This window comes from Mobula birostris, chromosome 4 (genome assembly GCF_030028105.1).
Source record: "Mobula birostris isolate sMobBir1 chromosome 4, sMobBir1.hap1, whole genome shotgun sequence".
Taxonomy (NCBI): Eukaryota; Metazoa; Chordata; class Chondrichthyes; order Myliobatiformes; family Myliobatidae; genus Mobula; species Mobula birostris.
In genome coordinates, this window is record NC_092373.1 from 55,369,718 (window position 1) to 55,397,570 (window position 27,853).

The following is a 27,853-nucleotide window of genomic DNA, read 5'->3' on the forward strand; positions in this document are numbered from 1 at the left end:
CCAAGATGAAAGTACACAAGAGGTAGATAGGATTACGGTGGGAGGAGGGGAGTGTGAAGGTTCGAGAGAGCTGCTAGAACATGATAACCAGGAACCTGATAGGTAAAGGTGGTGATAATGGTGCTACTGGAAGGGGGGGGGGGGGAGTGGAAAAAGAGATGAATGGCAGGTAGAAACAGAAACAGAAAGGGAAGGTTGCAGGAGTGGAAGTGGAGGGGGTGGGGTGTAACTGGCAGCCAATAGCACTCATGGCCAGCGAGGGATCTGCCTTGTCCATGAATGGGCTGTCAAAAGGACAGCGGTTAGATGTTCTGTGAGGGATACTGCCGACCTTCCTACTTGTAGCAGTTACAAGTCTAGATAAGATTTTCTAGTTGCTTATTTCTGCTGCAGTGAGCTGAAATGCTGCATACCTATAAAGGAAATGTCAGATACATTCTCACATCCCATTGTGCAGTATTGTTTAGCTTCCCACCTGATACCACAGACAAGAGAGAAGGAAACTCTCGAGGCTTTTAGGTTTAGCACTGGCCTTTCAATGGACCATTTCACCAATCATCCAGTTTTGGGCAAGTCTTCAACAATGACATCATCGGAGAATGGTCATGTGACTGCCAATCACCATTTCACTCTGTCCTGTGGGGCAATGCCGTATTTATCACTGAATTAGGCTGCTGGGTGCAACTGGGGGGTGGCCTAGGGACATTAATTGTTCTTGCAATAAGAGGTGAGTGGCAGGTAGACATACAGTTGGATGATCCAGCCCAGTAACGAGGCTAACAATATTCAGCATTGTTAATCTTGAAATCCAAGAGTAGTGAAAGTCAGGAGTGGCTGTCAGAGAAGTCCTGCTCATTCGAAGCTGCACAATGACAGTACCTTGCTGGAAACGAACAAACACAAGCTGCAGTGACACTCACAACATGCTGGAGGAGACTGCATTCACCAGCTGAGGTTAGCACTTGATTACCAGTGTACAAACACCCTGGAAATGGGGCAAATCAGTTTGAAATACTGCCCAACTTATCTCTGTGCCACTGAAAATCAACTTCTGCAAATGCAAATTTTAGAACTGGAAAAACATTTTCTTTCTGCTATCTCTCTTAATCCAAGTCTGCTTTCCCTCCCCTTTCATTTCACTTTATCTAATATAACGGACATTTACTGACGCTCACTGTGCTTTCCCTAATAATTCTTCAATCAGCCAATTTAAAAAATGCTGGTGCTTATCCAGATAACAGAGGGCCTAGGTGATAAATATTGCCTACCACACAATCCCATGGACAGGAGGAATTTTAATGCAGAAACCTAAACAGCCATTACACAGATGGCTGACACCACGGATCATCATGAGATCGACGGATAAGGATGGACAGGACCCAAATTCTTTTATGTCTTTTCGCAGTATAGGACAGGACATAGAAAGATTAAAACGATGCAATGTACTGCAATGCTTACACATAAACAGCATGAAAGCATCTGAGAAAACAAAGTAAGAACCTACACTTTAAATAGAGACATTTACATTCTCCATAAAAGACTTGAAATTTTGGGCCCTTTTATTATGTAAGAAAAAATGATAGCCAACTGGTGCACAGAAAGCTCCCACAAATAACAGATTAGTCTGCATGACTCTGGCCTAAGAGTTAATGGCTGTCTACAATGTAGTGAGAACAAAACTACTCTTCCTCACACATTGCCTTTTACATTCACCCGAACAGACTCAGTGTGATCGCTTATTCAGAAATCAAGAGCTCCAATCGTCAATATATTGTTGTATCAGGCCAGGTTATAAGATGAAATCTAGAAGTAGAACTTAACCAGACAGGAAATTACAGTTGCACACATAGGTACAAGTTCAACTCACCTTGAAGCACGCTGTTTACAATTATTTCTGCGTGCTTTGCAAGGATTTCTGGTTTACCAGTGACCACAAGTGATAGGTAATTAGACATGCTCCGGGAGAGCTCTTTGTTACCCATTTCGAGGAATTTCACTGCTACAGGGACAGCAAGACCCATTACTGTTGGATTACTGTAGTTCTGATGAAACAAACAAAGTGTCTGTGAGCAGTTAAATAGAGATTTCAATATTATTCAAGTTGCAAAACCTGGCAGATTTATTGTCAGTGAATAAATTGGAATCTGGGAATTACAATAAAATGCACTTTTTCATCAAACAATAAATCTTGGTAACCATGCATCCCTTATTTCTGTTTATTATTTTCCATTTACTTTCACCATTCAAATGAATAGATTCATGATGATAAATTTCATGAACCAAAATTCTCAAATTTGTTAAGGTTACCAAGCAGCCCAAATTAGTATAATAGAAGAAAACAGCTTTCCAAGATAGCTTTCAGTAGCTTTAGGAAGCATGCAGAATTGCTCACTGTGGAATCAATAAAGTTGTGAAATGTAGAAAAAAAATCATAGGTGATAATTTCCGCATATTGTGTTTAGGAGCAGAGATATTTTTCATGGGAACAGCTGCAACTTGACTCGTATAAGAAACACCAACATTGACAGTGCTCATTTTCTGAAACACTTTCTTTTCTAGCTTGACTAATATGTTTGCTTTTTTTTCAAATAATTGGCCAAATTGCTCGTTAATACAAAAAATACAATTTTTCTGTTTGTGTCTTCTTCACTTTATTTGCAGCATATTAGTTTTTGCTTGATTTGCTCAGCTATGTGTCAAATGATGGCAACATTATCTTTGCTATGATTTTTGTTCATCTCCCATGCTCTGCTTTTGACCATTAAAGTACCTTTGGCAAATACAACACTACAGATCTCTTTCCACATTCAGTCTCCAAGTCCAGCTCACCCTAAATGGAGTCGGCCTCAAATTTCACCCTTCCTGTATCAGACCTTCTGATCACTGATATTTCCTCTAATGTACCACTTACTTTTTTCATATAGGTCATCCTCACTATCAAGTGCCATTGGATTCTTTCTCTCACCTCACTTGAACTGGGTGACTGCCAGTGTCACCTCTCATTTACCTCATCTGACGTATTAATTACAAAGAAAACTCTGTGCCCCTCCTCTCAGCACTGGAACCTAAAGAGCTCAATGTTATTAGCTTAACTCTCAAGCTCCCTTCTCTTCTATTTATTGAATTTGAATTTACCATTTCACAGATTATCATAATTCCCTCTGAATGATGTATTGTCATCAATGATTTGTCCCCAGCATGAGACGACATCACTGCTCCATACTCCTATTAACGATTCTGAGCCTTTCCCAGGTCAATACTATGCGGTCTTTCTCAGGAAGGAAATTCTCTTGATAGAGGGTCTCAGCCCAAAACATTGACTGTTTATTCCCCTCAACAGATGCTGCTGGACTTGTTGAGATTCCACTATTTTGTGTGTGTTTCTCAAGATATCCAGCATCTGTAGAATCTCCTGTTTAAGTCACCTTTATTTATTTTTGTTTTTTTTCCCATTTCCCTATTTTTCAATTGATTACATCAGTTCTCAAGTCTACTCAGTGATTCTAATATTTGTAGTACCTCTTTCTCATTTTTAACACCGATATCTATTCCTGACAGATTGTGCTTCTGTTGTACAGCAGCTTTACACTTTTAGCGAGCCAAGACTGTATGCCGACCCACTGACAATGACTCTTACATGCTTTTAGACTGTGAATAATCAGCAAGTGCCATTTTCTAAACGACCTTACCTCTTCTTCACTGACTGAACACTTAGTTGTCCAGTACATGCCCACTTTGTGCCCATCCAACTGCACTTACTTTCTTGTGATGTATTTCACTCCCCCACACTGGTATTTAAAAAATCTACATCCAGAACTCTTTCAAGCATCTTTTTGACTAGGTTCTGTAGCCCTAATGGTGCAATATAATGATCGCAGAATTTGGAATGGACATTGGACAGAAAGAGGCTATTTGACCCAGTGCTTCCGCATTGTCTTTCTACCAGAGATACTCAACATTTCTACCCACGTTCTTCTGCCATAAACTAGTAATCTTTTTCTCATTAGTTTATTCAATTAGCACTTGAACTCCACATTGCCTCCCCACCCTACATCTGCAGGCAACAGTCTAAAGCCAACTACATGACACACACAAGCTTTACCCTCATGTCGCTATTAATTATATATGCTTCATGTAGTAACCTTGATTTCTGGTCTGCGGCCCCTCCATCAATGGGATAGTGTCCAGTACGGAGCAGTGGACCCTGCCCAATACATCACAGACATTCAACTCCCCACTATTAGTGGCATTTGCAGGAGGTGTTGCCTCAGAGATGCAACATCCCTCATTACAGATCCCCACCATCCAGGTCATGTCACCTTCCCTCTGCTATCATTGGGCTGCAGGTACAGAAGCCTTAAATTCACAACACCAGGTTCAAGAACAGCTACTGCCCGTGAATCATTCAGTTTTTGAACCAACCAGTAAAACCCTAAGCACTACAGTTTAGCCACTGTGTGACCACTTGGAACATTTTGTACTAAAATAGACCATCTTGTTCTAATTCTGTTCTTTCTCGTAAAAATTGCATATAATTTGAATTTATTTATATTTATTCATTCATTTAAATCTTACATTAGGAGCAGGCGGGAGGAGAAGCAGCGCGCCGCGCGTGCGCAGCTCTCCAGTGAAAATGATATCGTATCTGTTAAATAGGGGCCGTGGACAATTCTGATTTGATGGAGATGGACGTGAAAGCACAGAGGAACAGCTAGAAAAATTTCTGAAATGCTCGTTCGCTGCTGTCGTTACTGCGCGGTCTTTCGGAGGGAAGGCCTAAAAATCCCTGGCTTTGCCTGCTGTTGGTGACCGAGAAGGAGGTCGAATCGTTCGGATAGAGATGGCGCTCAGTACTCGGTGTCGGAGAGCTGATCAGAACTCGAAGTTTTCGGATGACTCAGAGTTGGACTGTGGTCGGGTATGGCGAGGACAGTTTTTCTTCCTTCTCTCCGTCTGCATGAGAAGTGGGACAGTTGAGAGACTTTGAACTTTTACTGTGTTCATGGACTTCTTAATCAAGTTATGGTATTGTTGCACTGTTGTAACTATATGTTATAATTATGTGGTTTTGTTAGTTTTTTTCAGTCTTGGTTTGTCCTGTGTTTTGTGATTTCACACCGGAGGAAAAATTGTATCATTTCTTAGTGCATGCATTACTAAATGACAATAAAAGAAGACTGCGTGTCTTCATAATCTAATCCGTCCCACACTGAAGGAGTAAAAATCTTTGCGTTATGACTCCATCACAATGTACAAAATTTATAAGTCTAATGGCTTGTAGAAAGAAACTGACCTGTAGCCTGTTAGTCCTGGCTTTAATGCTGCGGTACCGTTTGCCAGATGGAAGCAGCTTATGGATGGGGTGACTGATGTCCCCAATGATCTTCCAGGCCTTCTTTACACACTTACTGCTGTAAATGTCCTCAATGGAGGGAAATTGTTTAATTTCTGTTTCTTTTTCTTATCAGTGCTGCTTGTATGATGCTATGTTCTAGTGATGCTGCTGCAAGTATGTTTTTCACTTATACTCACTTATTGATAAGGCCCAGAATTAAGCATTTCTTACTAATCCCATTCTACGTCTGAGCCTGCCTTGTTACTTTCAATGACTTGTTGACACACAGGCAAAGGTCCCCCTGTTCCTGCATGCTAGTTGAATGCTATCTTTTATTCTATATTGATTTTCCTCATTCTTTCTACTTTTCTGCCCATTCTACCAACTAGTTTGTGCCCTTGTAACTTATCACCATTTTCTTGGCAGTTCACAATATTGTCAAGCTTTGCGTCATCTACAATTTTAGAAACTCTGGGGCCCACAGCTGTTTTATAGAATCTCCGTCTGGAGTATCTAAATCTGTATCATTACTTTTATCTGCAAGTCCCCCCTCCCCCATACAAAGACTGCTAAGTGACTGGAACTAATGTACTGAAAGATTTATAGCATGAGTTTCCAGTTTAAATCTACAAAGGGCTTGAAACGACAGACTTGAGGATGAAATTAGAATGTAACTAAGGTAAACTGACACCAAGGGCAGGAAGGCTACCCAGCATTTGTTAATATACATGCGTAATCTCAGTCTAATTAAACCAACAAGCTGCTTTTTCTAGACACAGAAAACATTACTAAGAGGTCAACTTCATTCTGTAGTTTCATGTAGATGACTTAACAATTTATGAAAATCAAAAATATGATTGATTTGCTAATTAATCTCATAACCACGAAGACTTTCCGGTCAAGGCTAACCTTACTCTACATACTGGCTTATTCCCTCTTCCTTACGAGTACTGATGAAGGGTCTCGGCCCAAAATGTTGACTGCTTATGCCGCTTCATAGATACTGCCTGACCTGCTGAGCTCCTCCAGCATTTTATATGTGTTGCTTTTACTCTACATATTTTCCTTTGTCTTGGGCTTGTCAAGATTTGCTTGAGATGTTGCTTACAATGCTGTCATTAACTAGGGGTTAGTTAACATTGGAACACAGCAATCACTTTATTAAGGGAATTGTTTGCTTTTATTTATATTAAGAAAAATTAAACAGTGAAGTATTAGTTTTAATTTATTTGTCAGAATCCTTCTTCTGACATTCTAATTCACATGTTGCTTCTGTTTTATTACTAAAATGCAGTTCGGAGGTGTATGGACCCCAACACTACTAGACGTGCTTGCTGACAGCGTTGATATAAAGCACCACCTAACGGCAAAGAAAGAAACTGCAAAACTGCAATTGGTTTGACACCATTTGAGAAGGTAAATGAAAACACAGTAGGCAGTAGCGCCTTCAAGGGCCCTGACAGACAAGTGATTATTATGAGAAATAATCTATGAATTCTATGTCAATTGAAACTTGTACAAGGATCATAACTTATAAAAACACATTATCCACAGCATCATGAAAAAAATATGATGAAACAGATTAAGTATGAATTTATGATTGTTTTAGTTTCTGAAATCTTACAAGAAAACATACAAAAACAGCTCCTAATTGAAGCACTACTCAGACTTAAGGGAGCAGTTGAAAGCACAGTATCAATAGAGACAGCAGTCAGGGACGCAAGTGAGCCGCAGTCAAGAGCGAAAGTGAGCAATGTCTAAACAGAAACCTGCCTGGCTGTTACCAGGAGCTCACGTACACCAGGTCAATGAAGGTATAAAGGAAAAACTTGCAGAAAATGCAATACAGTAGGGCACATACAAAAAGCATGTTGGGCAGACAAAAATAAATGGACTGCACAGAGAAGAGACAAAGATAAAAATGTAAGCAGCAGTTTCAAAAAGAGCACTAATCTACATGCTGTTGTGATAAATCTGATAATTATGAGAGTGACAAAGAACTAGGTAGCCTTGAAATTTAAATGTGAAAACTAACAATAGGCAGGGCTTAAACCAGAAATGAACAGCAAATTAATTAAAACGTAATTGGACACTGGCTCGGCTGTTTCAGTCATTTCAAAAAAGGAGTTTGAATGGGACGTCAATGATTCTGAACTGAAGCTTGCAAATATTTAACTGAGATCGTATACTGGAGAAAAGATAACTTCGGTGGGAATGACATTCAGTGAAATACAACAAGAACACTGGGCTTGTTTGTGGTAAAAAAAAAACAGCAGGGCCAGCATTGTGGGGTCATGATTGGCTGAGACAACTACAACTTGATTGGCGATCCATCCTCCATTTGCACACCACATCCCCCACACCAGAGTCAACTAAAAGCGAATTAAGAAAGGTAATGGATGATGCTCGAGCAGTGTTCAAAGATGGCATTTAAAAACTCAAACCTATCAAGGGTAAAATGGTATTAAATGAAAATGCTACACCCAAGTTTTACAAAGCCCATCCAATTCCTTATATCAACCATGATAAAGTAGCCAGTCAGCTAGATCACATGAGGCTGAAGGAATTCTTTCCGAGGTTGAGTGGAGCCCATGGACAACACCAGCGGTCCCAGTTGCAAGGAATTATTAGGCTGTCAGATTCTGTGGTGATCTTAAGGTCACCATCAACCCAGTACTGAAAGTAGATCAATACTTTCTTCCTAGGATATCAGATATCTTTGCAAACCTTTCTGGAGGGAAACACTTCAGCAAAGATGACTTAGCTGGGGCCTACATATAGTTGGAGATGGAAGAAGAATCCAAAGTGTTTCTCACCATAAACACTCAAAGGTTTTTGTCACTATAGTTAGCTTATTTGTGGAGTAGCATCTGCATGTGCACTCTGACAGAAAGCTATGGGCCAGGTGCTGAAAGGCTGCCCAGGCACTCAGTATTACCTGGATGGCATCATTGTTACTGGTGAGGATGACAAAGAACATCTCCAGAATTTCAAGACAGTGTTAAAAAAGATAAGAAGATTATAGGCTCAGAGACTGATGCAACAGTGTGAATTCTTTAAACCAAGCATCATTTACTGTGGTCACACCATTGACACACAAGCATTACACAAGTGTGTTGAGACCAAGGCCAAAGTACATGTCACAGTTCCGGTCCTTTTTAGGATTTGCCAATTACTATAACAGGTTCCTGTCAAACCAGGCTGCTGTGCTCCACCCTTTGAACTCATTACTACAGATTGAGAAGAAATGGCATTGGACAAAACAGTGTGTGGTTGCTTTCCAAAAAGCAAAGGAAATGATGCCATTAGAAACTGTACTCACACATTATGATCCACATTGTTCAGTGAAGTTTGCCTGTAATGCCCTGCCTAATGGTATACGTGCAATCATGTCACATGTTATATGAGTGATGGAAGTGAACACCCTTTGCATCACATTCCCTTACCAATACAGAGTAAATTATGCATTGGTTGACAAAGAGACCTTGAGTCTTGTTTGGGGTGTAAAACATTTCAACCAGTACCTGTACAGGAGAGAGTTTACCCTCATTACTGATCATCAACCACTAGTGTCCATTTTCAATCCACAGAAGGGGGTTCCATTAACAGCAGCAGCACTAATGCAGAGATGGGGTCTGTTTCTTCGTGGATACAATTACAAGATCGAATTCGAGATGATGACTGATCATGAAAATGCTGATAGGTTGTCCCATTTACCCTTGGAAAAGGAAATACCTGAAAATTTTACAAAAGAGGACAATCCTCTTGACCTATTCTCCCTAGTGCAGATCAGAAGTCTCCCTATTACGGCAGAGATGATCCAAAGTGAAACCAGAAAAGACTCCACACTGTCCCAGGTCTACATAGCAACCCAAGATGGCTGGAATGTGCAGCAGGAATTCTAGTTCCTCCACTTTTACCAGTGCTGGGATTAATTTGCCCTTGATGGGGATTGCCTTATTATGGGAATGAGAGTTATTGTACTATCCATGCAGAGAGCTGATGTGTTGGAGGAGCTAATGCACAAGCCGGTCATCTAGGTATGGTCAAAGTGGAAGTGTTGGCTCAAAGCTTTCTCTGGTAGCCTGGGATAGATCAGCAGTTCAAGCAGCTCGCCATGCAGTGTTCGGGATGCCAACACGTCCAGAAGATGCCAAGGGCAGCACCTCTCCATCCCTGGGGTTAATAAGAGAATACTTCAGTAAACTAGATGCACCTTCCCAAGATCAAGATGCACAAACTAGAAGAAGAAAAAGGAAGAAGAAAGGTGACTACCACTGTCAGAACCACTTCCTGCAGTCTCAGAATCAACTCCTACAACCACCATGGAGGAGGCACCAGAACCGGAGGTTGTTTCACAGCCACAAGTGTCACCTGCCAAGCCGAGTGACTCCCCTTGTCCCCAAGAAGGAAATTAGGAAGGCAAAGAGATGAAGTTAGATAGATCTGGCAACAAGGTTAAGAAAATCTCCACCTTGATGAACTGCTGAGCAGGCTTGAAGGCCAAATGGCCTACACTTGCGCCCACTTCTTATGTACAGTACCTACATTCTAAAGACTGGTTTTAGTCTGACATTGTCCCACAGACTGCTGGGACCCTGAGAGCAGACAAATGCAACCACAAACATTAACCAGTCACTAGCAATGGAACAATACAGAACAGGCAGTGCTGGTTTAAACTGTATTATTTCACACTGAGTCCTGCTGAGGAAAGTGGAGCTTGCACAAGACTGTTTCCTAGAATTAACAACATTTATTTAGAACAGACTTGTCAAGAATGAATAGTTGATACCATTTACCACTGTATCATCAAAACAGTCTCAGATGAATTTTCATTTTTAAATATGGCATCAAACTAGTAACATCCCTTTTGTATTTTTGCCTAGAAATGCAAGACTCTAGCTCTACGCTGGTACATAGTAAATGCTCCATTCTTACTGGTCAATTGGAATCCTCAGCATATTTTTCAGCATCCTTAACCAAGTCCAGGAACTTAGACCATGAAGTATAGTATATTAAAATTCATCTTCATAGTCACAGTTATACTTTATTGATCCTGGGGGAAATTGGTTTTCGTTACAGTTGCACCATAAATAATGAATAGTAATAGAACCATAAATAGTTAAATAGTAATATGTAAATTATACCAGTAAATTATGAAATAAATCCAGGACCAGCCTATTGGCTCAGGGTGTCTGACCCTCCAAGGGAGGAGTTGTAAAGTTTGATGGCCACAGGCAGGAATGACTTCCTATGATGCTCTGTGTTGCATCTCGGTGGAATGAGTTTCTGGCTGAATGTACTCCTGTGCCCACCCAGTACATTATGTAGTGGATGGGAGACATTGACCAAGATGGCATGCAACTTGGACAGCATCCTCTTTTCAGACACCACCGTCAGAGAGTCCAATTCCATCCCCACAACATCACTGGCCTTACGAATGAATCTTATACTCGTATAGAACCCAATTATACAGCAACATAATCATAACAGCATAGAATGGGCAGAGCAGTTAACTTCACACCTCAGTATTCATTTTAAATCAGAGGCATTTGGTACTCAGAGCTGTTTACAGAAAAAAGATCAAACAAAATTTTAATCAACCTACTAAGTCTCATTACTGTTTGAAAATATTTTTTACCATATTCTAGGATCAAAACAGACTTAAAAATATAAACTAACAAGAGAAAATCTGCAGATGCTGGAAATCCAAGCAACACGCGCAAAATGCTGGAAGAAGTCAGCAGGTTGGGTAGCGTCTATAGAAAACAGTAAGCAGTCAATGTTTCGGGTCAAGACTCTTCATCAGGACTGTGATGTATCAACCTTTGAAATATAAATCCTTGGATTATCTGTTCCTGACGAAGGGTCTCGGCCTGAAATGTCGACTGCACCTCTTCCTAGAGATGCTGCCTGGCCTGCTGCGTTCACCAGCAACTTTTATGTGTGTTGCTTGAATTTCCAGCATCTGCAGAATTCCTGTTGTTAACATTGATGTTTACTCTCTTCCATAGATGCTGCCTGCCCTGCTGAGTTCCTCCACAATTTTGTGTGTGTTGCTTGAATATATAGCTGCAAATTTTGATTTTTTTTCGCAGAAACATACACACCAAAACTCACTTGAAAAACGCAGCTCATTACATCAGAAACAATTTTGGCATGTGGAGTGTCTTCATCCTTACTGACTGGTTTCAAATTATGCTCCAAGCAAGATTCCCACAATGTTACCAGAGCCTTTCCATGGTTCTCAATAGATTTTGTCTTCCTGATGGCAGTGGTAATTCGAGTAATGCAGATTTCTACCACTGCCTGATCATTGTCATTGGTCAGATAGTCCTGGCAAAAGAAAAAAAACATAGGTTCTTTTGTTAAGATGCATAAGATGCAAAATAAAACAATTTAATTTTCCTGATCACTGAACAACACTGTAGCCAAAATCAATTTCTATTCTGACTTAGATATGTTAACCTATGTTGTCTCAACCTTTGGAATATAAATTCTTGGATTATATGGTCAGTGGTGAACTGACAGCTCTCACCACTGCTCACAAGTGATCCAGTGTTCTGTACCACAGATTCAATGCCCAACATCAGCTCTCAAGCTTTGGCATCCAGCAAAAAATGTCATACCAGGCAGATGCCTAATCACATTAAGGAATTCTTACAAATAGCAAATCAGGGTGTTGAATAAAACTAACTGGCTTTTTAAAAATTTCTTTAAGGAGCCTAAGCCCTTGAACATTAACATAACATAGAACCAAAAATTGAAATACTAAAATATTAAAATAACATTTATTTTAAAATCCTTGCACTTTGCAATAATTTTTCAGGTAATTAATATTCAAATGATTACAGTTATTTTTTGGGTGCCAGAGAGTAATCAGTGGTTAATTTCTTTTAAGGATTGTTATTTTAATGTAATTGTTATCATTATTTATTTGTGTCTTTAAGAGTTATAAAGTTAAATAGCATAGAAAAAGGCCTTTGGTTTCTGGTTTTTGGCCTAACTCATATTTTAAAGTCAATGAAATTAAGTTTAGAAATTATTTCAATTTTAGTAGTTTTCAAAATGACTCTGAGTATCAGTGGAATTAATAAACTATTACAATTAGACACAACTTGCACAGCTAGCCAAGCTGAAGGCAGTTTCGACAGATCTCAGTTCGTAGATCTTTCAAAACACATTCTGGGAAAGTTACTTCACTATATCACCAGAAGCTCTGTTGCCTCACAGCCCATGATGCTGGAGTCCAGGATCAGTTGGACCAACTGGATAGTGTCTCGACATCTAATGTGGAGATGTAGAGACCAGAAGCAGCAGACCTGGCCAGGGATCTGCGTCAGCAAGTTCTGCCCCATTGCATTTATTTAACAATTCATCTATGCCAAGCTACAGGGAGCAGAGTTCTTAATGTTATAGTCACTGAATGATAAATACATTCCATCACACCAATAAAAAAGTGTGACTCTAATATGATCCATTAACAAAATCACTTCCATATATCAGCTGATAAGATTTCTGTTGGAAAGAAACTATTTGTGGTTATTTGGGAGTGATTGAGTGTGTTAGGATCTGAATGTTTGTCTTTCTCCATTCCCTGTCTCTATCCACACACTCACACAGACTGAGCTGTGCACAAATATACAGATGGAGATCTTGTCACTTTGAATTGAAAGAGCTACAAATTAGCCATCCATCATAGAACATACACAATTGATCCTGACAGGGCTCTGTGGAAAATCAGGTGTGCATAACACAAGAATGCATTTTAAAAAACAGGAATAGACCAATCTCTGGCCTCCTCAAGTCTGACTCACTACTCAATATAATTACTGATATCGGCCCCAAGCCCATCTACTCTTCTGCATCAGTTGGTCACAGCTCTCAATTCCCAATCTTTCAGAAACTTATCTTGCACCACTTTAAATATTGCCATATATTTAACCTCCAGAACATCCTGCTACAGACAATTCACATGCCGTATACCTCTGTTTTAAATGACTGCCCATTATCTTGTAAATACCATTTGGGATTCACCCAATAGTGGAAACAGCTCAGCATTTGCCTTGCCATGAGCCCTTAGAATTTTGTGTTTGAATAAGACTTTCTTTCAAAACTTGTGTCAGGACAACCCTCTCATCCCAGGAATTAACCCAATGAATCTTTCTTTTGGACTACCTACAATGCTAGAATATCCTTTCTTAAACAAGGGTAACAAAACTGTTTATATTACTTCAGATGTGGCCTCACCAACACCAGGTACAACAGTACCAATACTTGCCTATTTCTAAACTCCAACCCCACCCACCTTGGAATAAAGGTCAATAAGCCAAGTGCCTTCCGAACTATTTGCTGCATTTACATGTTAACCATCTTCTGCGAAGAACACCTAGATCCCCTTGCACTTCACTCATTTGCAATCTCTATCCATGCTGATTCCTCCTGCAGAAAGTGTATTACCTCAAACATTCCTCACTTTAAACTCCAGTTGCCAAGGTTTTGCCCACTGATTTAATCTACAGTACTTATGCCCTGCTGCTGAATCCAGATATCCTCATCACAGCATGCCCGCTCATCTGTTTTTGTATCATTGGGAAACTTGGGTACCTGCCATTGGGCCTCCTCCTCCAGGTTGGTAATATAAATAGTAAATTATGGAGAGCCAAGAACTGATCTTACAACAACACACAAAATGCTGGAGGAACTTGGCAGGTCAGGCAGCATCTATGGAGGGAAATAAACAGTCGACGTTTTGGGCCGAGATCCTTCATCAGGACTAGAATAGAAGGGAGCAGAAGCCAGAATAAGAAGGTGGGTGGAGTTAGGAGCTACAAGCTGGCAGGTGATAGGTGAGACAAATTAAGGGGGAAGATTGGTGGGTGGGATTGATGTGAGAAGTCAGGAGATGGTATGTGGAAAAGGTGAGGGGCTGAAGGAGAAGGAAACTGATAGCAGAGAACAATGGACCATGGAATAGAGGGGGGCCGAGAAAGGGGTAATGGGTAGGGGAGAAACAGTGAGAGGGATACCAGTACTGATCTTCGGGGCACTGCAGAAATCACGGTCCTCTAACCTGAAAAATATCCATTTATTGTGTTTGTCTGCCAGAAAATCAACTCCTTTCCAGGGAAATCCTGACAACACCAAACTAATAACTAGCTCATTTAGGTAACACACACAAAATACTGGTGGAACGCAGCAGGCCAGGCAGCATCTATAGAAAGACCATGGGATAGACATATCAGAATGGGAATGGAACGGCCTACTCTACTGTCAAGATGAAGCCACACTCAAGTTGGAGGAACAATACCTTATATTCCGTCTAGGTAGCCTCCAACCTGATGGCATGAACATTGACTTCTCTAACTTCCGTTAATGCCCCTCTTCCCTTTCTTACCCCATCCCTTATTTATTTATTTATTTATTTATTTCCCCTCTCTGACCCTCTCAAAATAACTCCTTGCCTGCTGTCCATCTTCCTCTGGTGCTCCCCTCCCCCTTTCTTTCTCCCTGGGCCTCCCACCCCATGATCCTCTTCCAGACATCCCACCCTGCAAAAACTCATTTCAGGGAGGTAGCAGCACCATTTCAGGGAGGTAGCACCCCTGCCCCTCGCAACCCTATATTCCCTGCCCCCTCCGACGTCCAATAGTGCATGTAATACTTTGTTTAGTGATTTTGTCTAATCTGTAAACCAAGTTGGGTATATGCAGCAGATGTGACATTAAAATATATATTATATTATATTATCATGTTTATTCTATTTCAACTTTAAGCAAGTCTACAGGGAGTTTGGCCTCATCACGTAGGAGATCAATAGCGTAGCTCCTTGGCAGCTAGCCAGCCAGTTTAAATCAGAGGTTCCCAATCTTTTTTGCACCGCTAACCAGTTTAATATTGACAATATTCTCGCGGACCGGCCGACCCGGGGTGGGGGGTGGACGTTAAACGCGACCAGAATATAGGTGATGAGTCACTTGTAAGTGGCTAATGCACTCAATTTCATTTCTGAAGGGGTTTATCTAATGAATTTAATATTAAACACACAGCGCATATTTTCCTCGCATGAATGTAGTGATAAGTCAATTATAACAGTGGTCCCAAACCTCCAGGCCGCGAAGGATGCAGCGGTACAGCGGTAGCCAGAATGCATCCAGCACAGCTTTGAGAAAAAAGCCAAAATAAACAAGCTAATTAATTAGGTGCCGCACGGCACGTAAATGCCGGCCCAGATCAGAGGTGACGTAATCGGCAATCGCCTCTGATCTGGGCTGACATTTACGTGCCGGGCGGCACCTAATTAATTAGCTTGTTTATTTCGGCTTTTTTCTTAAAGATGTGCTGGATGCATTCTGGCTACCGCTGTATTCTTCACGGCCCGGAGGTTGGGGACCACTGAATTATAAGTCACTTATAAGTCAATAGCATCATAACATTTTAAGTAACGTTTGGATATTAAACACACAGCGCATACCTTCCTCATATGAACATATAAAATCATTGCAACACAACAATATCGCTGAATCAGTGGGAGCCCTGGGCTTGTTTTCCTGCAACAACACAGTCCTATCGAGGGGTGATGGGAGACAGCGATACTCGAAGGGGGTTCCTGATGTCCAGTCTACTCCACAATTTAGTTTTCATCGCATTCATTGCCGAAAAGTCCGCTTCACAGAAATATGTTGGAAATGGAAGCAACTTTTTCAGTGCTTTCATGGCTATCTCAGGATTTTCAGCCTTGACTTTGATCCAGAATGCCGGCAGGGATGTTATGTCAAACATACTTTTCAGCTCACCGTCATTTGCAAGCTCGAGGAGTTGATCTTTTTCCCGCGCTGACATGGATGATTCACCGGGGGCATTCACAAATGGGTCACGGACCCATTCCTTTGCACATCTTGGGTCACTGATGACCTCGCGTGCGTTAAAATTCAACAGTGCGTGACACGGAATGAGGATAGGTGCAGCTGACTCACATCGCCAAATCATATTTTCTTCGCGGCCCGGTGGTTGGGGACCGCTCTTAGCACGAAGAGAGACCAATCAGGATGCTCACTCTCCCTCTCCCTCTCAAAAAAATCTATTTCCGGGATATTGTATATAACTTCCAGGCGTCAGGGAGCTACTATCCATATGCAGGAGACTCCCAGAGCTTCCGGGAGAGGTGGGATGTCTGCTCTCCCTTCTCCGGCCTTGTATCCCTTTTACCAATCAACTTTCCAGCTCTTAGCTTCATCCCTCCCCCTCTTGTCTTCTCCTATCATTTCAGATCTCCCCCTCCCCCACCCATTTTCAAATCTCTTACTATCTCTTCTTTCAGTTAGTCCTGATGAAGGATCTCGGCCGGAAACATTGACTGTGCTTCTTCCTATGGATGCTGCCTGGCCTGCTGCATTCCACCAGCATCTTGTGTGTGTTGCTTGAATTTCCAGCATCTGCAGATTTCCTCATGTTTGCGTTTTTAACAGCTCACTTAGAGTAGAGATAAAGTGATCTAATGTTTCAAGGAAGATGTGAGCACTATCTATTAAAGGAAAATGGCTTGATGTCTAGCCAAGTGAGCTTTCAGCAAAAATAGGATTAAAGAATATCCATAATGAAATCACCTTTCAATATTAGTTTATTTCAAATAGTAACTTGAGAATGACAACGCAAGTTTTGAGAGAACAAAGGCTAAACTGTCAGAGTTTGGCATGGTTATCATGTGAAACTTGTACATGTGCTGGAATCTGAATGCTGTTGGCAGTGGTTCACCAGAAAGCAACAAGCTGAGCTCCACCACTGGAGTCCTCATGGAAATTTGGATAAAATGCCCTTCATTCATATTTTTTTAAACAGCTGGAGAATTTGGGGCCAGGGTCAGGTCCAAGGAGGCACAATGAATACACTCCCTTTGAATTAAACTGACATGAAGAGCTCCAAGAATCTCAGGTACGAGCTTGTCAGTCTATCTGAATGTGTTTAGGATAACAGAATAAAAATACTGTTTTAAATAATTTCAAGGTATTTTGTTAAAACAGTAAAATATCCAATAAGCTTTTTCATTATTTGAATGTTATCTTCCTGTGACAATATAGGTTCCCTCCAGATGTTATTGTTTCCTCCGACAGACAGAAGTGTAGCTGGTACGGTAATTGTGTGAACTGTTCACTGTCAATAGGTCAATCTATTGCAGGTGGCAAGAATCAGGTTGCTGGGGAGGTGGGTGGTCCGAGTGGGTGTGTAGTTGATCAAAACTGGGTGTGAATAGAAAAGATCTACTGTATGTAGTATTTGTATTAGTACCAATGTATGCTTGTTAATTGGCCCTTTCCAAACTGTTTTATTCTAAAAAATTGCTCGGGAAAAAAGGTGAAGTCAAGTTTCTGAAACCAAATGGAAGTTTTAAATCAGCTCTCCTCAACTTCAGATCTGTGCTGATTGAAAATGTAAAGACAAGACACCGATGAACCAGTTATGGATATGTTGCTAATACTATTGACAAACTATAACCATCCTCAAGGTTACTGAAACAAGCTACCTGAAGTATTTCAGTTTGCCAATTGATTTTTTAAATTATAGCAAATACCTGAAGCACATGAAATCAGCCATATCAGTTGCATTTTTTTTAGTTCTCACATGTAATCTGAATACAGAACTTGAAATATGCTGTTCTAAATTAGATCACTAAAAAAGATAATTGGCACTTACTGGTGAGGAAGATATTTCTTTTATTTGCTCAAGAGCTTCTGACAGGCAATCTTCGATTTCAGTATCATCCAAGGAGAACAGATCTCCAGCTCGAGACAGATCCCTCTGACCCAGCACCACACTTAAAAGCTGATGCATGCTGGAGTTGTTCAGTTCAGTGTAAAAACTCCATTGAATGCTAATTTGTTAAGAGTAGTAAACTTCGTCAGAGTTTAAGACCAATCACCAAATGTTAAAGTTATTCGGTGTTCATATCTCCAAAAATTACATTCCATTCTCTCACCTCTTACCTAAAATATAAGAATTCCAGAATAAGGAATTTGTTTTAAAGTACAAATCATCAAGGATATGAATATAATATTTGGAATCGATGTAATGGAAATAAAATAACATTTCAAATTATAACATTTATGACAATATAGCCAAAATGCAGACTGCAAATTACACTAAGTGACAAAAAATAGATTTTCTATTTTATAGATCCTGTCTATGAAATAAATATTGGACACAATAAAAAAAGCTTCCCTGATCTAATTTGAATAGTGCTGTTGGATCTTTCACTTATTCAAATAGACAATCGGAGTCTTGGTTTAATGCCCATTGGTTCAAATGCTCAACTTTGCTTCCAATTCCAAACAAATGAAATGGCACAGAGTTGATGTGGAATTAATTTCTGCTGAATGACTACAAGTTGAGACTTGAAAAAGTTTCTTAAAAGGTCCGAAGGTTGCAATGTTACTTTTGTGCTCTGGACATCAACATACAAAGCTCACTCACTTTAGCTCAACACCAAAATAACAAACAAATTATTTGGTCAGTCTGTCACTTGAAGTCAAATCGGTCCAAATAGGTCTCCAAGTCATTACGTCTTATGCAGCCCTCTATTTTTGATAGTATCTGCTGCCTGAAGACTCCAGTTAGACTGATCCTTACTAGGGAGTTCAAAAGTAATTTTCTTAATCACCAAAGTTTAAAAAAATGTAAGATCAGTGTCACTCTGAGAAATCTATTTATAAAATACAGTCTACAATGAAATATGATGAACTACACTTAAAGGAGCTTAGTGATAAACAAGCAAGCGATAAGTGAGAAACAAGTGGACGGCTAGTTCAGGGGCATTTGACCTATTCATAACAAAACAACTGTATAAATCCCTAAATGAAACTGTACTGAAAGTGAATACACCTTTAGATAACAAACCAGAACTAATACGTGAATAGACATAGCTGCTGTTTCTGAGAGGAGAGAAACAAAAGATAGAGTCATGATTCAGCCTTATTCCAAAGAAAGGGCAGGATTACATTCGGAATGACTGCAGGACACAAGAAGCCTTCTGCTTTCCCATTTGAGATGTGCTCTGTAACTAAATAAATGAGCAAGACAATCAAAAGTTAAGTATGATTTATGCAATGCACCTATTCCATAAAACAAAAATTCTCTTTTTTTCCCCCAAGTTTATTTAAGACCACCTCATATTTTCAGCCTATAACACTTAAGTTAACAGTTAACACATGCTTTCTTGACCATCATCATATTGTGGCATTATTTCAAAGCAAGGAAGATCTATTTTTCTTGACAGTACTCTGAATTTATCACTCATCTACTGAACGCAGTCCATCCCTGGGTTACAAACACCTGACCCCTGGGTTGATGTGCCCTACATACCAACCAGCTCCCACAATATTAGAACCTGGAAGAGTACAGCACATGACATTGTTGTGCCGAACTGACTCCATAATCAAATGCCCAGATAGACAATCCCTTCTGCCTACAGAATGTTCATAGCCTTACATTTCCAGCACATTCTGTGTCCATCTCAGAGCCTCTTAAATGCCACTATCATATTTACCTCCAACACTTCCCCAGATAGCGCATTCCAGACATCCACCACTCTCTGTGTAAAACAAAACTTACCCCACACATCTCCTTTGAACTTAGCTTTTGCCACCTTAAATGTATGCCCTCTGGTATTAGACATTTCAACCCTGGGAAAACATACTGATTGTCTACTCTATCTATATCTCTCATAATCTTATAAACCTCTATTATATCTCCCCTCAGTTTCTACTGTTCCAGAAAAAAAACACCCCAACTTGATCTAACTTCTCCTTATAGCATATGCCCTCTAATTCAAGCAGCATCCCGGTAAACGTCTTCTGTACACTTTCCAAAGCTTTGACATTCTCCCTATAATGGCGTTACCAGACTATGCAATACTCCAGATGTGGCCAATCTGTACTTTTCTGACTCAAACTCAGTTCCTTGACTAATAAGGGGAAGTATGCCATATGCTTTCTTAACGACCTTATCAACTGCGTAGCCACTCTCAAGGAGCTAAGAAATTAAATCCTCGCGATCCCCCTGCTCCTCAACACTGCTAACGGTCTCCCCATTAAGAGAGTGCTGTCTTTCTAAAGTGCAAATCTTCACATTTTCCAGAATTAAACTCCATCGGCCATTTCTCTGCCCATATCAGCAAATGATCTATATCTCGCTATATTCTTTGCCAGTTTTCTACAGTAGCCACATTTCTAACCTACACATCATATGCAAGTTTACTAACTCATCCACCTACTGTATATTTTTATCCATGTCAAACATATATGACAAACAGAAGTCCCAGTACAGAACCCTGCAGAAGACCACTAGTCACAGACCTCTGACCGGATTAAGTCCCATCGACCACTGCCCTCTGCCATCTATAGGCAAACCAATTCTGAATTCAAATTTACAATTCACCATGGATCTCATGTATCTTAAGGTTCTGGTTGAGCCTCCCATGATGCCTGTCAAAAGCCTTAGTAAAATCCATGTAAACATCATCCACAGCTCTACCTTCATCAATCAAAAAGCTCAATCAAATTATTATGGCATGAGTTGCCCCACACAAGGCTATGCTAACTGTCCCCATTAGGTCAAAGTTTTCCAAATGCTCATAAATCCTATCCCGAAAAGTCCTCACCAGTGTCTTCCGTAGCATCAAAATAGATTCACCGGTCTTTCATTTCCAGGATTATCCCATTTCTTTTCTTTAATAACAGAACAACATTAGCTGCTTACCAATCTACTGGGACCTCCCCAGTGGCTAGAAAGGGCTAAAAGATCTTGGTCACGGCCCCAAAAATCTCATCTCTGGCCTCTCTCAACAACCAGGGGTACATCACATCACACACTAGGGACTTATCCACTTTAATATTATTTAAGAGATACCACACTAATTTGTCCTTTATCTTGAAATGCCTTAGCAAATTAACCACGCTCAACACCAATCTCCAAATCCTTCTCCTTGGTGGATATTGATGCAAAGTACTCATTTAGGGACTCATCCATATCTTCCGCCTCCAAGCACACATTGCCTCCATTATCCTTGTGTAGTCCTTGTTATGTTCAAAACATTAAACTAATTGAAAGCAAAAACATGGAGCTGGGAATAACTTATCTTAGTTTTGGTTTTACTTTAAGCGAGGAGCACACATATCATGTGGTAGCGTCATGACCTACACGCTTCATGTATTTTGACATTTAACCCATAATGAATTATTTAAACAAATAAATAATGCATATTCAAACAATATATTCACAATATTACTTACTGAAATATTAAACACACAACAGTCCTATTCACTCCCCGGATATCCTCTTGCACTTGATGTACATATAGAATGCTTTGGGATTCTCTTGAATTCAATTTGCCAATGACCAATCACAGTCCTTCTTGGTTTTCCTAATTCCCTTGGATTCTTTTCTGTCTTTGTGACCTCAAGACTGATTGACTTTAACTTTCTAACCCTTACATATGCTTCCTTTTTCTTTTTGACTTAACTCACCACCTCTAACAACATCCAAGGTTCCCTGACCTTGCTATCCTTGTCCTTCCTTCTTATTGGAACATATCTGTGTTGTACTCCGTGCAGTTGGTCTTTAAACACTCTCCATATGTCAAATATGAACATCCCTAATAACAGATATTCCCAATTAACTGCCCCTAGTTCCTGCCCAACACTCATGATTTACCCTGCTCCAATTTAATTCTCTCCCACAAAGTATATACTGATCCTTATCTACAGCTATCTTAAAACTTAAAGAGTTGTGGTCACTGTTCACTAACTGTTCTCCCGGAGAAGCCAGTTACCTGGCCAAGCATATTATCCAGTACAGACCCTCCTCTTGTTGGAGTATCTACATATTGATTTAAGAAATCCTCCTGGGTGCACCACATTCTGCCTCATTGAAAATCCTTGGTCCCAATCTATACTTGGGAAGTTGGAGTCACCCATAACAACAACTTTGTTGTTTTTATATCTTACAAATCTGTCTGAACATCTGTTCCTCAAGACAGTATTGAAATAGCTTTTGGAAGAGAGGAGGGACTCTGCACTAATCCCATTAGAGTGATTGCATCTATCTTCTATTGCTCGATCCTTGCAGAACTAGTGGATGAGCTTCCATGATATCCCCTTTGAATGCAGCTGTGATATTGTCCCTGAATAACAGCACTGTTCTCCCCCCACCCATTACCTCCTTTTCTCCCAATACTAAAACATCAAAACTCTCATTAAGCATCCATTCCTGAGCCTCCCTCAACCAAGGCCACTATGGTCACAAGATCATAGTTCCATGTACTGATCTATGCTCCAAGCTCGTAACCCTTATCCACAAATCTCCTAGCATTAACATACGTACTTCAACCCATCCATTTCATTGTATCTATAACTTTTCTCCTGCCTGTTCTTACTGCTTGTGTCATCTACCTTTCTCTCAATCCCTACACTTTCTAACCTGGGTCTCTGGCTCCCATCCTCCTGCTAAAATTGTTTAATCCCTTAAGCAGCACTAGTAAAACTTCTGGCAAGGATATTGGTTCCCCAATTCAAACTAAATTCAAAAGTCTGATGTAGTTATATACATTCATATGAATTATAGATCTAGTTTCTTCTCGATCTTTCCACTTATAATAATTGTACTTTGTCGTCCGTGTTTTAATGTCATCCATTGCAATACTGCATGGATACCATAATGAATGATTTCAGTGTCTTTTCTAACATGGATAAAATCAACTTACTGACACTTGTAAAAATAGAAACCATATCAAATGCACAGCACGTTCTCTTCTATGAAAGATCATCTTATTTATTAGTGTTGTGTTTATAAATATATTTAGAGCATCATATACTGTACATGTCCAATGTGGTAGAATTTCTTCCCCCTCCCACCACTCAAGATAAACCAAATAACAACTACAAACAGAATGTACTTACATGTTGGTGCAAACTGGAAGTGCTATGTTGTACAGAAGCAAGCATTTCAAATGAGTGTCGAGTAAAATGGCATGGCAACACAAAGACAAAGCAGCTGCAGCACTCTCTGAACGTTCCATACTTAAGGACACTGACACTCAGCTTGATATACTTTTTTGTTCACAGCACTACTGAGCTACAACTAACTTATCAATATCTTTAGCTTCTTAGGCAGTTCTTGACTTCCTCTGCAATTTTACTGGTTCTGAGGTGTGGGAACTATAGTGTAGCTCGTATTTCAGTAATATTTGGGTAATAATGTAAATATGCTGTTTGATTAAGCACTCTTTGTTTACGTAATTCATCATGGGGTATACTGTATGTAAAAAGTACGTGAATGACATACTTTACTACAGGGGTTCCCAACCTTTTTTGCACTGTGGACCGGTTATTATTGACAATATTCTTGCGGACCGGCCAACCCGGGGGGGGGGGGGGTGCGGTAGGGTTGCCAACGGACAAGAGTAGCAGTCAAAACATTGTGTTTACCCCAAGAAAGACTACAATGACCATGAAGCCTTGCGCGGGCACCAGTGTGCATGCGTGACTCTACAAATCGTTTTTGGCGATGCTGTTTCTTTGTTCAGGGGGGAGGGGTGGATGTTAATCACGACTGGAATATAGGTGATAAGTGGCTAATACACTAAATTTCGTTTCTAAAAGGGTTAATCTAACGAATTTAATATTAAACACACAGTGCATATTTTCCTCGCATGAATATAGTGATAAGTCAATTATCAGGGGAGGACAGGGGAGCTTGAAGTAAGCGTTGAACAAACTTCCAGTAGAAGTGGTAGAGGCAGGTTCGATATTATCATTTAAAGAAAAATTGGATAGGTTTATGGACAGGAAAGGAATGGAGGGTTGTGGGCTGAGTGTAGGTCGGTGGGACTAGGTGAGAGTAGCGTTCGGCACGGACTAGAAGGGCAGAAATGGCCTGTTCTGTGCTGTAATTGTTATATGGTTATATAAGTCACCTATAAGTCAATAGCATCATAATATTTTAGATATAATGTTTTGGATATTAAACACACAGCACAAATTGTCCCCGTATGAACATATAAAATCATTGCAACTCACCAATATCACTGAATCAGTGGGAGCCCTGGGCTTGTTTCCCTGTAACAAGACAGTGCCATTGAGAGGTGATGGGAGACAGCGATACTCGAAGGAGGTTCCTTCTGTCCAACCTATTCCGCAATTTAGTTTTCGTTGCATTCATTGCAGAGATATGTTGGAAATGGAAGCAACGTTTTCAGTGCTTTCATGGCTATCTCAGGATATTCAGCCTTGATTTTGATCCAGAATGCCTGCAGAGATGTTATATCAAACATACTTTTCAACCCACCGTCATTTGCAAGGTCGAGGAGTTGATCTCCTTCCCGCACTAACATGGATGACGTGCGGGTCATGACCTCGCGTGTGTTCAAGTTCCAACAGTGTGTGACAGGGAATGAGGGAAGGTGCAGCTGACTCATATCGCCAAATCATATCATTTTCTCACGGCCCGGTAGCACATGCCTTGCGGCCTGGTACCAGTCCGCGGCCCGGTGGTTGGGGACCACTGTGTTACTACACCACAACGTAAGTGAGCACCTTACATAAACAAAAGGAAAAAAACCTAGGTAAACAAGTATCCAGCTCCTGTGTTTTTCTTTTGATTAGTTTCTAGAGTTACAAACCATAACAGTGGCGATGAGGAAGTTTTAAAATGAACCCAAGATGACTACCATGCAGTGGAAGCGCAGCACATTTCTCTTCGGAAAGGGGGAAGAGACGATTGAATTTTTTAAAAAAGCAAAAAAACTAATTAAATTAACAAGCAATGAGTATGATCACCAGTTCATAAGCAGTGAGTACTAGGTAATAATAATAAATTTTAAAAAAGCAGAAATAGCTGGCTACATTGGAAAGATAGATGCGTTTGATTGCACAAAAGATAGCTGGATGATGTATATTGAATGAATTGAGTAGTACTTCAAAGAAAATTGAATAGCTAATGAAAAACGATTGCCAGTGTTGCTGAATGCAGTGGGGTAAAGAAGCATAATTTGCTTATGTAATGCCCTGCTTAAAATTTCTACTGCTATGCTGTGAGGTATTTCATTTTAGCAGTTTTCTGTATGAACAGTTTGTCCTGCTGTGTTTTGGCTTTGGCTAAAGTTAAAGAGCCATGTTCTCTAGCTTAGGATTGTTGCGTCAGCTGGTCAGGAGTGGGATGGCATGGAACATTCTCCAGCAAGCTGGCAGAAAGAGTTTTCTGAAGGACAGTAGTCTGGTTTGAGGTCTTTTGGCAGGAGGTATGGAGAGAAGAGCACCAGGGAAGATGCCTGGAGGATCCCATCTGAAGGGGAGACCGGATTGCAAGGAGTGCTTCATGAGGCAGAGGATTTCAAGAAAGGAGTAGCATTCCTTAGACTGGTTTAACTGTAGTGGGCCCTTTTATTTTTTATTTTTTCTGTTGTTTGTTAACTTTGAGATATTAGTAAATATATTTCCTTTGTAATTTTATGCCGGTGAACAATCTGTTAGTTTTCTGTGAACAATAACTTTGCATGGGGCAGTATTTACACAGCATTCACGACAATTCACAGTCCTCCCCGGCCATTCCAACTTTCCTGTTTGTTTGAACCCAAATCATACCAACTCTAGACATGAGTTGCTTATGGAAGGTGGCTTTCTCACCACTGAAGCACGTGGCTGTTTGTAGTTAGCTAATGAGCCAAGTCTGTATGCCTGACAGCAGAAGTGAACGGCATATCAATTAAAATGGAATCAGACACTGGTTGGCTGTATCAGTCATTCCACAAAATGAGTTTGAACAGCATGTCAGATACTGAACTGTGGCCTGCAGATATCTAACTAAGAACTTATACTAGTGAAAGGGAATGACATTCGTAACAGTAAAATACAACAACCAACAAGCCACATCGGGCTTGTACGTGGTAAAGACAGGAAAGCCACATTGTGGATTTGCGATTGGCAGGGATAACTGCAACTTGATTGGAGATGCATCAACCATTTGCATGTCACATCCCCTGCAATAAGACAACTGGGACAGTACAGCTGAGCAGTAAAGGTACAGCAGTGTTCAAGGATAGCACTGGAATCTCAAACACATCAAGGGTAAAATAGTGTTATGTGAAAATAGCACACCCAAGTTTGACAAAACCCATTCGGTTCCTGATACCATCCGTGATAAAGCAGCCAGTGAGCTAGACCATATTGAGGCTGAAGGAATTCTTTGCGAGTTTGAGAAGACCCCATAGGTAACTCCAGTGGTCCAGTAGCCAAGAAGGATGGGTCTGTCAGGATCTGTGGTGATTTTAAGGTCACTATCAACCCTGTAATGAAAGTATACAGGAAATCTTTGCACGTCTTTCTGGAGGGAAAACTTCACCAAAGTGGACTTAGCTGAGGCCTATCTACAGATGGAGATGAAAGAAGGGTTCAATGTGTTTTTCAATATAAACACTCACAAAGGGCTTTATTGTTATAATAGGCTTATTTTTGGAGTAGCATCTGTACCTGCACTCTGGCAAAAATCTATAGACCAGGTACTGCAAGGCTGCCCAGGCACTCACTGTTATCTGGATGACATTATTGTTACCAGTGAGAATGACAAGGAACATCTCCAAAATCTCAAGACAGCGTTAAAATTATTAGAAGAATATGGGCTCAGAGCATGACAATGACAAGTGTGAATTTTTTAAACCAAGCATCACTTACTGTGGTCACACCATTGACGCACAAAAATTACACAAGTGTACAAAGAAAATTCAAGCAGTAGTGGTTGCCCCAAGGCCAAAGGATGTGTCACAGTTGTGGTCTTTTTTAGGATTTGTCAATTACTAAAACAGGTTCCTACCGAACCTGGCTACTGTGCTCCACCCCTTGAACTTATTACTACAAATCGGAAAGAAATGGCAATGGACAAAGCAGTGCAAGTTAGCTTTCTAAAAGACAAAGGAAATGATGTCAGACACTGTATTCACTCATTATGATTCACATCATCCAGTGAAGTTTGCCTGTGACACCTCATTTTATGTTATTGGTGCAGTCATATCATAAGTTATGAGCGATGGAAGTGAGCACCTTTGCCAAACGCCAAAGCCTTTGCATAACATTCCATTACCACCGCAGAGAGAAATTATGCACAGATTGACAGAGAGGCCTTGAGTCTGATTTGGGGTGTAAAACATTTCAACCAGTACCTGTACGGGAGAGAGTTTACTCTCATTACTGATCGTCAACCACTTGTGTCCATCTTCAATCCACAGATAGAAGTTTCTATCAGTGGATTGAAGATGCAGATTTCAAAATGCAGATTTTGGGTCTGTTTCTTGGAGGACACGATTACAAGATCGAATTCAAGTTGACAACTAATCATGAAAATGATAACGGATTATCCTGTTTACTATTGGAAAAGGAAGTAACTGCAAAATTTACAAAAGAGGACACTTCTCTTGATGTATTCTCCTGAATGTAAATTACAAGTCTCCCTATCTGCCTAGAGTTGATCCAAAGTGAA

General features: G+C 40.4%; 1 protein-coding gene across 9 annotated transcripts in view; it reads right to left on the reverse strand.

The window, feature by feature from the left end:
- Nucleotides 1-27,853, reverse strand: part of veph1 (ventricular zone expressed PH domain-containing 1) — a 264,566-nt gene that overhangs the window by 198,071 nt on the left and 38,642 nt on the right. For 6 of the 9 annotated variants that reach the window (XM_072255372.1, XM_072255375.1, XM_072255378.1 and 3 more), the window contains 3 exons: nucleotides 18,026-18,315; nucleotides 11,456-11,671; nucleotides 1,868-2,042 (listed from right to left, as the gene is read on the reverse strand). In XM_072255372.1, the coding sequence (XP_072111473.1) occupies nucleotides 1,868-2,042; nucleotides 11,456-11,671; nucleotides 18,026-18,163 (529 nt within the window). In that variant the 5' untranslated portion in view covers nucleotides 18,164-18,315. Of the gene's footprint in view, nucleotides 1-1,867; nucleotides 2,043-11,455; nucleotides 11,672-12,546; nucleotides 12,609-18,025; nucleotides 18,316-24,402; nucleotides 24,699-27,853 lie in introns of those variants that run through there. The other 3 variants (XM_072255376.1, XM_072255373.1, XM_072255379.1) reach the window with 3 other exon arrangements.